General features: G+C 41.9%; 1 protein-coding gene across 6 annotated transcripts in view; it reads right to left on the reverse strand.

The window, feature by feature from the left end:
* The window catches only part of LOC122929221, a 171,961-nt gene that overhangs the window by 140,404 nt on the left and 18,732 nt on the right, over nt 1–12,825 (reverse strand). For all 6 annotated transcript variants that reach the window (XM_044282728.1, XM_044282726.1, XM_044282727.1 and 3 more), the window contains 3 exons: nt 10,921–11,078; nt 2,121–2,270; nt 1,680–1,820 (listed from right to left, as the gene is read on the reverse strand). In XM_044282728.1, the coding sequence (XP_044138663.1) occupies nt 1,680–1,820; nt 2,121–2,270; nt 10,921–11,078 (449 nt within the window). The remainder of the gene's footprint in view (nt 1–1,679; nt 1,821–2,120; nt 2,271–10,920; nt 11,079–12,825) is intronic.

Below are 12,825 nucleotides of genomic sequence, written 5' to 3' on the forward strand. Positions count from 1 at the left end.
TCAGGGTGCCAGGAGATAGTGCTCCTTCTTTCAACCACCATCTTCCGCGGATACTGGTATTGCCACCCACATCATGTCACCTTGCCACTCTGTGGTCTCCTCATGCTGCTGCCACCTCCACACTGTCACCATGCCACTCTGTGGTCTTCTGATGCTGCTGCGACCTCCACACTGTCATTGTGCCACTCTGTGGTCTCCTCGTGCTGCTGCCACCTCCACACTGTCACCTTGCCACTCTGTGGCCTCCTGATGCTGCACCTCCACACTATATCGCCTTGCCACGCTGTGGTATCCTCATGCTGCTACCTCCACACTATGTCATTATGCCACTCTGTGGCCTCATGATGCTGCCGCCACCTCCACACTGTCATTGGGCCACTCTGTGGCCTCATCCTGATGCTGCTGCCGCCACCTCCACACTCTATCATTGTGCCACTATGTGGCCTTCTCATGCTGCTTCAACCTCACCACTATGTCACAGGGCCACTCTGTGGACTTCTCATGCTGTTCCCACCGTCCCCACTTCATGACTGGGCCACTATTTTGCCTTTTGGCCTGGCTGACATCATTTATTTGACCCTTCTTCTGATCTGTCAGAAGGAAGGAAAAATGAGACGCACAATGGATCCTGTCTGTGTAGCAGCTGTAAGGCCTGTATCAGAATTGGCTTGTGATTTGGTAGCCAAAAGCAGGAGTGGGTACAAAACATAGAAAACATGCAAATATTCCATTCAGGTGTCATCTCTGTTTTGGATCCACTCCAGTTTTTTTGGGCATTAGCAATACTGAAGGATTACTGACTAAATACCGACCGAGTGAAAGCGGATGCTCCACAGACAGGATCCGTTTTTTCTGTGTTATTGTTCTGATAGATCAGAGGAAGGGCAAAATAATCAGTGACATCAACACAAACTTACTGCTGACACCCTCTCCACTCTGTCGGGGGCTCTACTTGTATAAGCGTTTAATAGAACAGGTTCTGTAGACATCTATGTGGAATCAGCTGACGATGGTGTAAAAGAAGTGCGCTTCTTCTTGGCGCTAACATCGACCTGTAAGGCTGAGTTTATACTTGAGTTATATGGTCAGTTTTGGCCCCATGACTGCCCAAATAAGTGAAGTGTGCAGTGATTCTAAGAGTGACGCCTGTCATCTGCATGTCATACGACTCACAGTATTATTTCACTACCACAGCAGACTCCCTATGTGTGTTACTGCAAGGCACAGTGTTCTACACCCCTATACAGGCTCTCTGCAGCCAGGAAATATAAGTTTTTAATGCGATTCAACACTAATAAATTAGAATAAAACCGGATTTTTCCCCAAAATTTGGCGAACCGGATAATTTTTATTTTTGTTAATTCGCTCATCTCTACTTATAAGGACTGTTTAACCTGCATGAAGTGTTGAGCCACAAACTACTGATTTAACAGAAACAGCAAGAGCCAATTTCAAGAAGTAGAGCCCCACTACCTTTTATTAGTTGTTGCTGGAATCTGATGGACATTTTCCAGGAAAACAACCATCAGGTTTCCTCATACTTATGGACACACACACGGCTGGAGCTCCTATCTGTGGTAAATGTGTATATTTAGAAGGAATAATTTTTAACTATAGAGCTATAGCTGGAATAGCTCCATGTAGTTCCTCACAGTTCTTTCCTAGGATCTACAACTCACCATGTACAGGAATGCAGCCAAGATAAGAGTTTTCAATGTAGCCTCCATGTTCATGGGAAACCGGAAGACGACTTTAGAAGATTTCTTTTCTCCCTCTGTGGTTATTGTGGCCACAGGACAAGATCCATTTACACTGAGTATCTGTGGAAAAGTCAAGGATATTGACTCAACGTTTACACTTGGACATTCAATTGAAATTAACAACATACATCCATGCAAGGGAATCAACGAGTCTTTGCCTTAATGGATGTTTTGTCGTCTTTGTTGTTGGAAAACCACATTGCTTTCTCATAGATGCATGATTTATGGATGGATCTTAGCAGATATTATACACCATAGAAGGGGCAACCATCAAAGAACCACAACCAATGACTGCAAATAGCTTTAAACAAAGCAATGTGCCTCCTGCAATTTTTGATGCCCTCAGAGTTTCCAGCTCACCTCTATAATGTTCTCAGAGTGGGATAAGGGCAGCTCAGCAGTGAAAGCAGGCTCTCCGAACTTCATCTGGATGGAGACACTGATTTTATGAGAAGAGTTTGAAATGTTGACGAAACCTATAGTGTACGCAGGAAAAACGGTGATCTTCAGCTGGAGGACAAGAAGAAACTCAGTTAAAAATTTTCTATCGACAAATATCCCTCTTCATGTATCCCCAGTGATAAGCTGTAATCTGTGATCAAACAGACCAGTAAGTGTTCAATTTTCCTGCAGTGCCGCCACAGGATGGATGAACTAGGCATTACACAGTCTCCATCCAAGTCAATGAGTTGTCAGGCACATAGGATGAAAAGCAATGTAACTCGGTATAACATTACTGACACTAAGAGTAAGATGCAAGAAAATGCAATAACTTAAAGTGGTAGTCCAGTCTAAGAGCTAACAACCCAATGGTCTTAAACCTGTGCCCCATTAAAAAATTGATAAGGAGTGAACGGAGACGTTACAAAATGGATTCATGTACTGTACCTATTAGTTTCGCCATTTTCGTTTTTATTTTACCCCCAAGAGGAAAGCGCCAAACCCTTTAAGTAAAGAATAATTATATGATGTGTAGCCGATCAGGTCCAAGTGATAGGATACTCGGTAAATATAATCAGCAGGTAGGTTTTGTTTTTGCAGAGTAACATGGGTTATAATAGTTGGGTTATAATAGTTGTAGCTTTTCTTACATCAAAGATAAGTTTCCCATAACCGATAATAAAAAGCATAAAAAATAGAAAAGAATAAATAGATGAATAAATAATATCAGTAACACTTCACTGGGGGGGTGGCACGTAGGATAAACTAGATACTAGATATTGATGGTAGCACAATCCGTGGTGGCTTCAGATCAATTTCCTTATTTAGAGATTCTGCCCAACGCGTTTCGGGGGAACGCAAGACCTCATTTCCACCCTGACATTCTAACTTGGGCGGGAAAATGTCACCATTTAAAGAGACAGGGTAGCTGTCTTTGTTTATGTCTATTTTGCAATTTGTTTTTATAAGTAATAACAATGATATGGTCCCGCGCGACAATACCCCATGCTCCCTACAATACCATAAGCAGAGGTAAACGGGCATTCACAGCATCAATCCTAATATGTATATACACTCACCTAAAGAATTATTAGGAACACCTGTTCTATTTCTCATTAATGCAATTATCTAGTCAACCAATCACATGGCAGTTGCTTCAATGCATGTAGGGTTGTGGTCCTGGTCAAGACAATCTCCTGAACTCCAAACTGAATATCAGAATGGGAAAGAAAGGTGATTTAAGCAATTTTGAGCGTGGCATGGTTGTTGGTGCCAGACGGGCCGGTCTGAGTATTTCACAATCTGCTCAGTTACTCGGATTTTCACGCACAACCATTTCTAGGGTTTACAAAGAATGGTGTGAAAAGGGAAAAACATCCAGTATGCGGCCGTCCTGTGGGCGAAAATGCCTTGTTGATGCTAGAGGTCAGAGGAGAATGGGCGACTGATTCAAGCTGATAGAAGAGAAACGTTGACTGAAATAACCACTCGTTACAACCGAGGTCTGCAGCAAAGCATTTGTGAAGCCACAACACGCACAACCTTGAGGCGGATGGGCTACAACAGCAGAAGACCCCACCGGGTACCACTCATCTCCACTACAAATAGGAAAAAGAGGCTACAATTTGCACGAGCTCACCAAAAGTGGACTGTTGAAGACTGGAAAAATGTTGCCTGGTCTGATGAGTCTCGATTTCTGTTGAGACATTCAAATGGTAGAGTCTGAATTTGGCGTAAACAGAATGAGAACATGTATCCATCATGCCTTGTTACCACTGTGCAGGCTGGTGGTGGTGGTGTAATGGTGTGGGGGATGTTTTCTGGGCACACTTTAGGCCCCTTAGTGCCAATTGGCCATCATTTAAATGCCACGGGCTACCTCGGCATTGTTTCTGACCATGTCCGTCCCTTCATGACCACCATGTACCCATCCTCTGATGGCTACTTCCAGCAGAATAATGCACCATGTCACAAAGCTCTAATAATTTTAAATTGGTTTCTTGAACATGACATTGAGTTCACTGCACTAAAATGGCCCCCACAGTCACCAGATCCCAACCCAATAGAGCATCTTTGGGATGTGGTGGAACGGGAGCTTCCCTCAAATCTCCATCAACTGCAAGATGCTATCCTATCAATATGGGCCAAGATTTCTAAAGAATGCTATCAGCACCTTGTTGAATCAATGTCACGTAGAATTTAGGCAGTTCTGAAGGCAAAAGGGGGTCCAACACCATACAAGTATGGTGTTCCTAATAATTCTTTAGGCGAGTGTATGTACCGGTTTGAACTTTGCTGTCACTTTTCTATGCGTGCTGATCCTCTTTGTATGCTGGTATTTGTATCTTAGAGTGGGATAGGGAGCCCTATGTAATATGTTAAAAATGAGTTTGCCCCGGCTGGTGGCGACGCTTGCTCAAATCTGAGCGCTATGTGATGTCACTGACCTAGGTTACGGGTGTCTAGGAGTGTCAAAAACACCCCAATGCGTTTTGGATAATCGTTATCCTTCGTCAGGGATGTAGACTGTTTCTCCTAGTATTCCTTATTTAGGGTTCTCCTCCCCTCCCATTTTTAACCCTTGATTCCCTCTCATATTTACTCCTTCATTCAAATGCAAATAATTAAATCTCTAAGTTTAACCCTATTGGTGCTAATGTATTCATATAAAAAAATCCAACATGTCTCCACTTTGGACATTTTTTAAATAAAATCTCCTGCGCTTTTATCTCCCTTAACCATTTCTATTCCACTAAATTGAGTTCCCTCACTTAACCCACCAGGTTTCTCCTTATAATGTTGGGATAAGGGGTGGCCATCGTATTTTCTGTGAATATTATAAAAATCTTCCCCCACGCTCCTATTTAGGGACCTTTTTGTACGTTCTAGGTAGATCTTATTTATTAATTAGCTTGTCCATGAAATAACACCTCGACTACTACATGTTATATAATCTCATACCCATATGAGACAGCTGTATTTTTTACTTGTGTTTTTCTTTCATTTTTTTTGTAATTTTTAACCTTTTACATACCCCACATGTTCCACATGGAAAAAAACATTTTAATGATTGCTTTATTATTTGATTATTCACCTGCATATTTATGCATTTATGTGTTGGTGCCACCATATTCCCCACATTTCTAGCCTTCTTAGGGTACTTTCACACTAGTGTTCTTCTTTTCCGGCGCCGAGTTCCGTCCTAGGGGCTCTATACCGGAAAAGAACTGATCAGTTTTATCCCCATGCATTCTGAATGGAGAGTTAGGCTACTTTCACACTTGCGGCAGTGTGATCCGGCGGGCAGTTCCGTCGTCGGAACTGCCCGCGGGATCCACCGATCTGCCGCTGACTGAAAGCATCTGCGAGACGGATCCGGATGCGGATCCGTCTCACAAATGCATTGCAAGGACGGATCAGTCTCTCCGCTTGTCATGCGGACCGACGGATCCGTCTTGTACATTTTTTCACATTTTTACCGATCTGCGCATGCACATGCCGGAACGACAGATCCGGCATTCCGGTATTCTGAATGCCAGATCCGGCGCCAATACATTCCTATGGGAAAAAATGCCGGATCCGGAGTTCAGGCAAGTCTTCAGTTTCTTTCGCCGGAGAGAAAACTGTAGCATGCTGCGGTTTTCTCTTTTGCCTGATCAGTTAAAACTACTGAACTGAAGACATCCTGATGCATCCTGAACGGATTACTCTCCATTCAGAATGCATGGGGATAATCCTGATCAGTTCTTTTCTGGTAGAGAGCCCCTGTGACGGAACTCTATGCCGGAAAAGAAAAACGCTAGTGTGAAAGTACCTTAATCCGTTCAGGATGCATCAGGGTGTCTTCAGTTCAGTCGTTTTGACTGATCAGGCAAAAGATAAAACCGTAGCATGTTACGGTTTTATCTCTGGCGAAAAAAAAAAAAAAAAGGAAAACTTGCCTGAATGCCGTATCCGGCATTTTTTCCCATTAGGAATGTATTAGTGCCGGATCTGACATTCAAAATACCGGAATGCCGGCTCAGTCCTTCTGGTCTGCGCATGCGCAGACCGATAAAAAGGTTAAAAAAAAATGCCGGATGACACAGGAAAGACGGATCCGGCATTTCAATGCATTTTTTTGACTGATCAGGCATTTTTAAGACTGATCAGTCTTACTAATGCCATCAGTTGGCATACGTTTTGCGAAACTGCTTGCCGGATCACTCTGCCGAAAGTGTGAAAGTAGCCTTATATATAAATTTAGGGAACTTTGGGATATAATCACCTATTATTTTATCCTCTTTCAAAATGTCCCAATGTTTTTTAATGATGTTCTTAAACATCTTAGTCTGACAGTTACACTGTGTAATAATGGGCGGTATTTCAAATTATTCCCCATCATCCTTCTCTCTTTTTTTTTATTCTCACATCTTAATTAACTCCTGTCTTTCTAATTCAACTATTATTATTTTTTGCTCCATCAACCTATCCCTACTAGAACCTTTTATTCAAATTTATGTTGTAGTTCCTCTGCTTCTCTCTCATAATCCTCCCTTTTTGTACAGTTTCTCTTTATTCGCATGAATTGACTCTCAGGTATATTTTCCAGCCACTGGGGGAGATGACAACTATCTCGTGAAAAAACTATTTACATCTGTGGGTTTGTTATTAGTGATGAGCAGCAGAGGCAATATTCGAATTTGCAATATTTCGTGAATTTTTGGCTAAATATTCGCCATAAATTAGCAAATTCGAAAATATGTGATCTCCAGTCATTATTTACTTGATTGCAAAAATCGGCAATGTAATATATTCGCGATAAAAATTTGCGATCAACACTAAGGGGTAGGCAACTTTACTATTGGTTGCTAGGGATGTTGCCAAGTGCCGATATTCGCAATCATTCAGGATCAACACTATTCATGAATACGAATATATAGCACTATATTCTAAATATTCGGGAATTCTCAAAGTGGCGATATTCGCAAATAAAATTTGCGATTCGAATATTCACGCTCAACACTATTTGTTATATGTCCTTGTACATATTTTATTCTTCTCTATATAAATAAATAGTCTAAAAAATGTATCTCCCTGTTACTAAAAAACACAAGTAAAAAATACAGCTGTCTCATATGCGTATGATATAAGAGATTATATAACATGTAGTAGTCGAGCTGTTATTACATGGACAAGCTAATTAATAAATAAGATGTACATAGGATGTACAAAAAGGTCCCTAAATAAGAGCGTGGGGGAAGATATTTATAATATTCACAGAAAATACGATGGCCACCCCTTATCCCGACATTATAAGGAGAAACCTGGCGGGTTAAGTGAGGGAACTCAATTTAGTGGAATAGAAATGGTTAAGGGAGATAAAAGCGCAGGAGATTTTATTTAAAAAAATGTCCAAAGTGGAGACACGTTGGATTTTTAATATGAATACATTAGCATCAATAGGGTTAAACTCAGAGATGGAATTATTTGCATTTGAATGAAGGAGTAAATATGAGAGGGAATCAAGGGTTAAAAATGGGAGGGGAGGAGAACCCTAAATAAGGAATACTAGGAGAAACAGTCTACATCCCTGACGAAGGATGACGATTATCCGAAACGCATTGGGGTGTTTTTGACACTCCTAGACACCCGTAACCTAGTTCAGTGACGTCACATAGCACTCGGATTTGAGCAAGTTTAACATCGAGCATCGCCACCGGCCGGGGCAAGCTCATTTTTAACATATTACATAGGGCTCCCTATCCCACTCTAAGATACAAATACCAGCATACAAGAGAGGATCGGCACGCGCAGAAAAGTGACAGCAAAGTTCAAACCGGTACATATATACTGTGAATGCACTTTTACCTCTGCTCATGGTATTGTAGGGAGTATGGGGTATTGTCGCGCTGGACCATATAATGGATATTACTTATAAAAACTAATTTCAAAAACAGACATAAACAAACACAGCTACCCTGTCTCTTTAAATGGTGACATTTTCCCGCCCAAGTTGGAATGTCAGGGCGGAAATGAGGTTTTGCGTTCCCCTGAAAGGCATTGGGTAGAATCTCTAAATAAAGAAATTGATCTGAAGCCACCACGGATTGTGCTGCCATCAATATCTACCATCTTACGGGGGATTCTGGCTAGGGGGGGGGTATCGGGCTCTGCAGGTGTCTCGAGTTTATCCTACAGGCCACCCCCAGTGAAGTGTTACTGATTTTATTTATTTATATATTTATTCATCTATTTATTATTTTCTATTTTTTATGCTTTTTATTATCGGTTATGGGAAACTTATCTTTGATGTAAGAAGATCTACAACTATTATAACCCATGTTACTCTGCAATACCAAAACCTACCTGCTGATTATATTTACCGACTATCCTATCACTTGGACCTGATCGGCTACACATCATATAATTATTCTTTACTTAAAGGGTTTGGCGCTTTCCTCTTGTGGGTAAAACAAAAGCAGAAATGGCGAAACTAATAGGTACAGTACATGAATCCATTTTGTAACGTCTCCGTTCACTCCTTATCAATTGTGCAAAGATTTAGGATATATGGGAAGGCAGCTATACGGGTGGCAATGTAGATGTCAGACTACGCGTGAGTAGTCTGACATCTACGTTGCCACCCCTATAGCTGCCTTCCCATATATCCTAAATCTTCGCTTTCCACCCATTTTTCTAACACTTTTTCTAACTGATCATGAATACCTCTCCATTCAGTTTCTCCTATCTTTCGGAAAAATTATCCCTTAAGATTTGATTAACCCTCGCTTTTTTAAACCCTCCTTTTACATGTCCCCATAAAAAAAAACAAAAAAAAACACACAGTTCCTGAGCCACTGCCTCTTTTCCAACCTCTTCCGGTTCCCTACCGTGGCTTGGTCCTGTGACCACTGCAGCCAATCACATTCCTCAGTGGTCAATGGGAACAAGGCAGCGGTGCTGGCATGGCGGACCTGCTAAAAGGCAAGTGTGTCTTTTTGCTTTAATGGAGCACAGGATAGAAATCAGGACCGCTGGTTTTGCCAGCTCCTAGACCAGACAACTCCTTTAGAGAGAGTCTGTTGGTAGTTTTTTCTTCTAAAGATAGGAGCTGGAGGCAGGAGGAAACAGGAAGCGCTGAGCGAAATCAGATCCCGTGGGCAACACTCCTGCAAGTGCATTGGAGGCAGGCCCATAGGCTGCAGGGCTTCCAGGTAAATGTATAAGCAGCTCAACATCCCGTCCACTCTGCTGTGAATGGCGGCTATAAGTTTCCCGGGTGGACACTACAGCTGTCTCTCATAGTAGAGAGGAGGGGCTGTGAGACACAGAAGCCAGCGGGCCGACCCCAGAAAACTTCTGTTGCGCTTGCAGAAGCAACACCCATGGGATTCTTAGTTGATTTTTTTTTTAATACTCCATTGGTATGTAGCCTCCTGTCCTTGGCCCTTCGCTATGTCTGTCAGCAATTTAGTATACACAAAACTGCTGACAGACACTCTAAGTTTTTTTTTTAGTGCATTACATCCTCTTAATGTGTAAGTGTCCACCCCTGGTGTTAGTTATAGTTAAGAATGTGACCCTCATGGTCTGTAGACGTCATTGCTATTTTAATGGCTTTATTACGGCCTCATATATGACGTGGATTATTGTAAAACAGTCAAAAATAACCAAGAATTCAGAATAAAGTCTAAGCTGGAGTACAATGACAGTAACATGGCTGATAAGGTTCAGACCCCAGGTGAACAGCTTCTTTTTTACCTGTATTGAAGAGGACAGAGTAATAGTGACCGATTGTGATAAAGGTGGTCAAAGTGTATTAAAGATTAAAATAAACATTAATAATCACAACCTTCTCCACCTCCACAATATCCATTAAAATCCACCACTGCCAAATGCCCAAACTCCACCTCCACAGTCCCTTCCACCAGTTTCAAAGTCCCTTCCTCTACCTCTAGAGTCCCATCTCCACCTTCACAATCCCTTCCTCCACCTCCCCAGCCCCCTCCTCAACCTCCAATCCCCTCCTGCACCTCCACAGTGTCCACTAAAATCTTCACTGTCACAGTCCCATCTACCACAGTCCTCACCTCCATGCCACAATCTCCCCTTCCACCTCTACACTGCACTCTTCCACCACCACCACAGTACACCCTCCACCCCTAGAGTCTCCTCTCACTTCCACAGTCTACACTAAAATCTCCACTGCTAAAGTCTCATCCTCCACCTCCACAGTCCTCTTTTCCCCCTTCACAGTCCCATCCTCCACTTCCACAGTCTTGTCTTCCCTTCCACCTCCACAGTCCTACCCTGCACTTCCACAGCCCCGTCCTCCAATTCCTCAGTTCCCTCCTTCCACAGTCTCCACTAGTATCTGCTGTCTACACAAGGAAAACCTAGCCTTACACAGTGCCCAACCGAGGCAACGCATTCAGGACAGTGAAAGTTCTTCAACCATGAGAAGATCGACGCGTCAACAGGGCATAATTGAAGACCTCAGTCCCCCAGTCAAAACAACCCTCAATCCCATCATCTAGTTACTCAGAATTTCCAGACACAGGGTATGAAAGTAGTAGTTTTTTTAACCAGAAAATCCCTGGATAACACTATCATTTAAGATGAATATATTGTTACAGGTCAGCTCTTAAAAATCTATATTCTTGTGTTCCTGCTGTAAAAGAGGAATATCTGTGAATATGTATTGTAGCTGGTGTATTAGGGCTAGTCAGGAGCTTACGTGAGTTTCTCCTCCACAGCAACCTCCCCCTGATTCCGCATATAGTGACACCACGTCCCTCTTGTAAGGATCCTGGAACCTTATATTGAAGGATGGTCCACAGCACTCTGACTCCCGACGTATGGTGAAAAGAGTCTGCTCAGATCTGGTGAAGAAAGCTAAAGAAAAATCTCAGTAAGTCTAGAGAATGTGAAGAGCGATGTCTCAGGTAACATCCACAAAGTTGGATGGAAATGTGGTGGGTTTGGTTGGAATAGGGAGTTGTTCTGATCCTTCTTAACCTCATAAGGATACTGCCTATTAGATATGTTCTATTTGATACTGCCTATTAGATATGTTCTATTTGATACTGCCTATTAGATTTATTTGATACTGTCTGTCTATTTCAGGACTTGGCAATTTTGTTTTATCATCTAAACATTTCTAAAGTGATAGGGCCAGATTTATCATGACTGACAGCTCACTCCACTTTAACATGTGGCTAAAGTCAGTTTTAGCCAAGTCAGTTTTATGATCGGCCCTTTAAGACTGTAATAAATGTGGTTTGACGGTAGCAGTTTATCCGTCAGTAAGCAGCTTTTGAAAAGTCGCACATCTTTGCGAAAAAGTTGCAAGTTTTTATGAAAAAGTCGCATGTTCTATTAAAAAGTCTCATAAGATAAGCATGGTCCTCACTGGAGTGAAATTGCGAGTTTTTTGTGACTTTTTAAATAGTCCCAATAGTAAATCTGTCTAGAGATTCATTTACATAAGAAAACACGCCCACTTTCAGAAAACTGCCGAGCATAGTGCAGAGCAGAAAAAATTTGTGCGCAATTTTAGCGTTTGGGACTTTTTTACTCCATTATTCTGACCTGAGCTAATGATAAATCTGGCCCATAATCTTTTTATTTTTCCATCGTCATAGTTGAATAGCATCACTTTGGCGTACATCTAATGTATTATATATCTATCAAAAAAATTGGGTTGGTGGTTTGTAAAAAAACAAAAGCAATCCCACCATCATTTTTGGGGGTTTAATTTCACTGTGCTTTAAAAAAATTGTAGAGATCTCTCCCATCATCTGTTTATCCCCAGGACTGTGACTGTGACGAGGGGACATCCTCTGCGTCTGGAGGAAAGAAGGTTTGTACACAAACATAGAAGAGGATTCTTTACAGTAAGAGCAGTGAGACTATGGAGCTCTCTGCCTGAGGAGGTGGTGATGGGGAGTACAATAAAGGAATTCAAGAGGGGCCTGGATGTATTTCTGGAGCGTAATAATATTACAGGCTATAGCTACTAGAGAGGGGTTGCTGATCCAGGGAGTTATTCTGATTGGAGTCGGGAAGGAATTTTTTATTCCCCTAAAGTGGGGAAAATTGGCTTCTACCTCACATGTTTTTTTTTTTGCCTTCCTCTGGATCAACTTGCAGGATTACAAGCCGAACTGGATGGACAGAGGGCTTTTTTCGGCCTTATATACTATGTATTTTTTATGGCCGCCTTCCTTACCCGTGCCACGGACACTTTTTTAGACTCTGACAGTCTACAGAAATAAAGGTGCACCTTGTGATTTTAGGGCCTTGATTTTATTAGGATGTTTTTCAGGCACAAGTTTGCAGAGGCCTTGAGCAGCCAAAACATAGGAAACACACCAAAAACCCATTTTGTTAACTACACCCCTCAAATAATTTTTCTAGGGGTGAAAAGAGCATTTTGACACCGCAGTTGTTTCATAGAATTTGTAAACACTTTGGTGTTTAAATGAACAATTTAAAATATATATATTTTTTTTTTTACGAGGGGCAATAGGGGAAAAAAGAACCCCCTAATTTGTTCCACAGTTTCTTCCAAGAACAGAAATATCCCAAATGTGGTCTGACTCTTGGCACCCCGCTGATAAACTGTTTAAAAGTTACAGTA

The sequence above is a fragment of the Bufo gargarizans genome, chromosome 2 (assembly GCF_014858855.1).
Source record: "Bufo gargarizans isolate SCDJY-AF-19 chromosome 2, ASM1485885v1, whole genome shotgun sequence".
NCBI classification, from domain to species: Eukaryota; Metazoa; Chordata; class Amphibia; order Anura; family Bufonidae; genus Bufo; species Bufo gargarizans.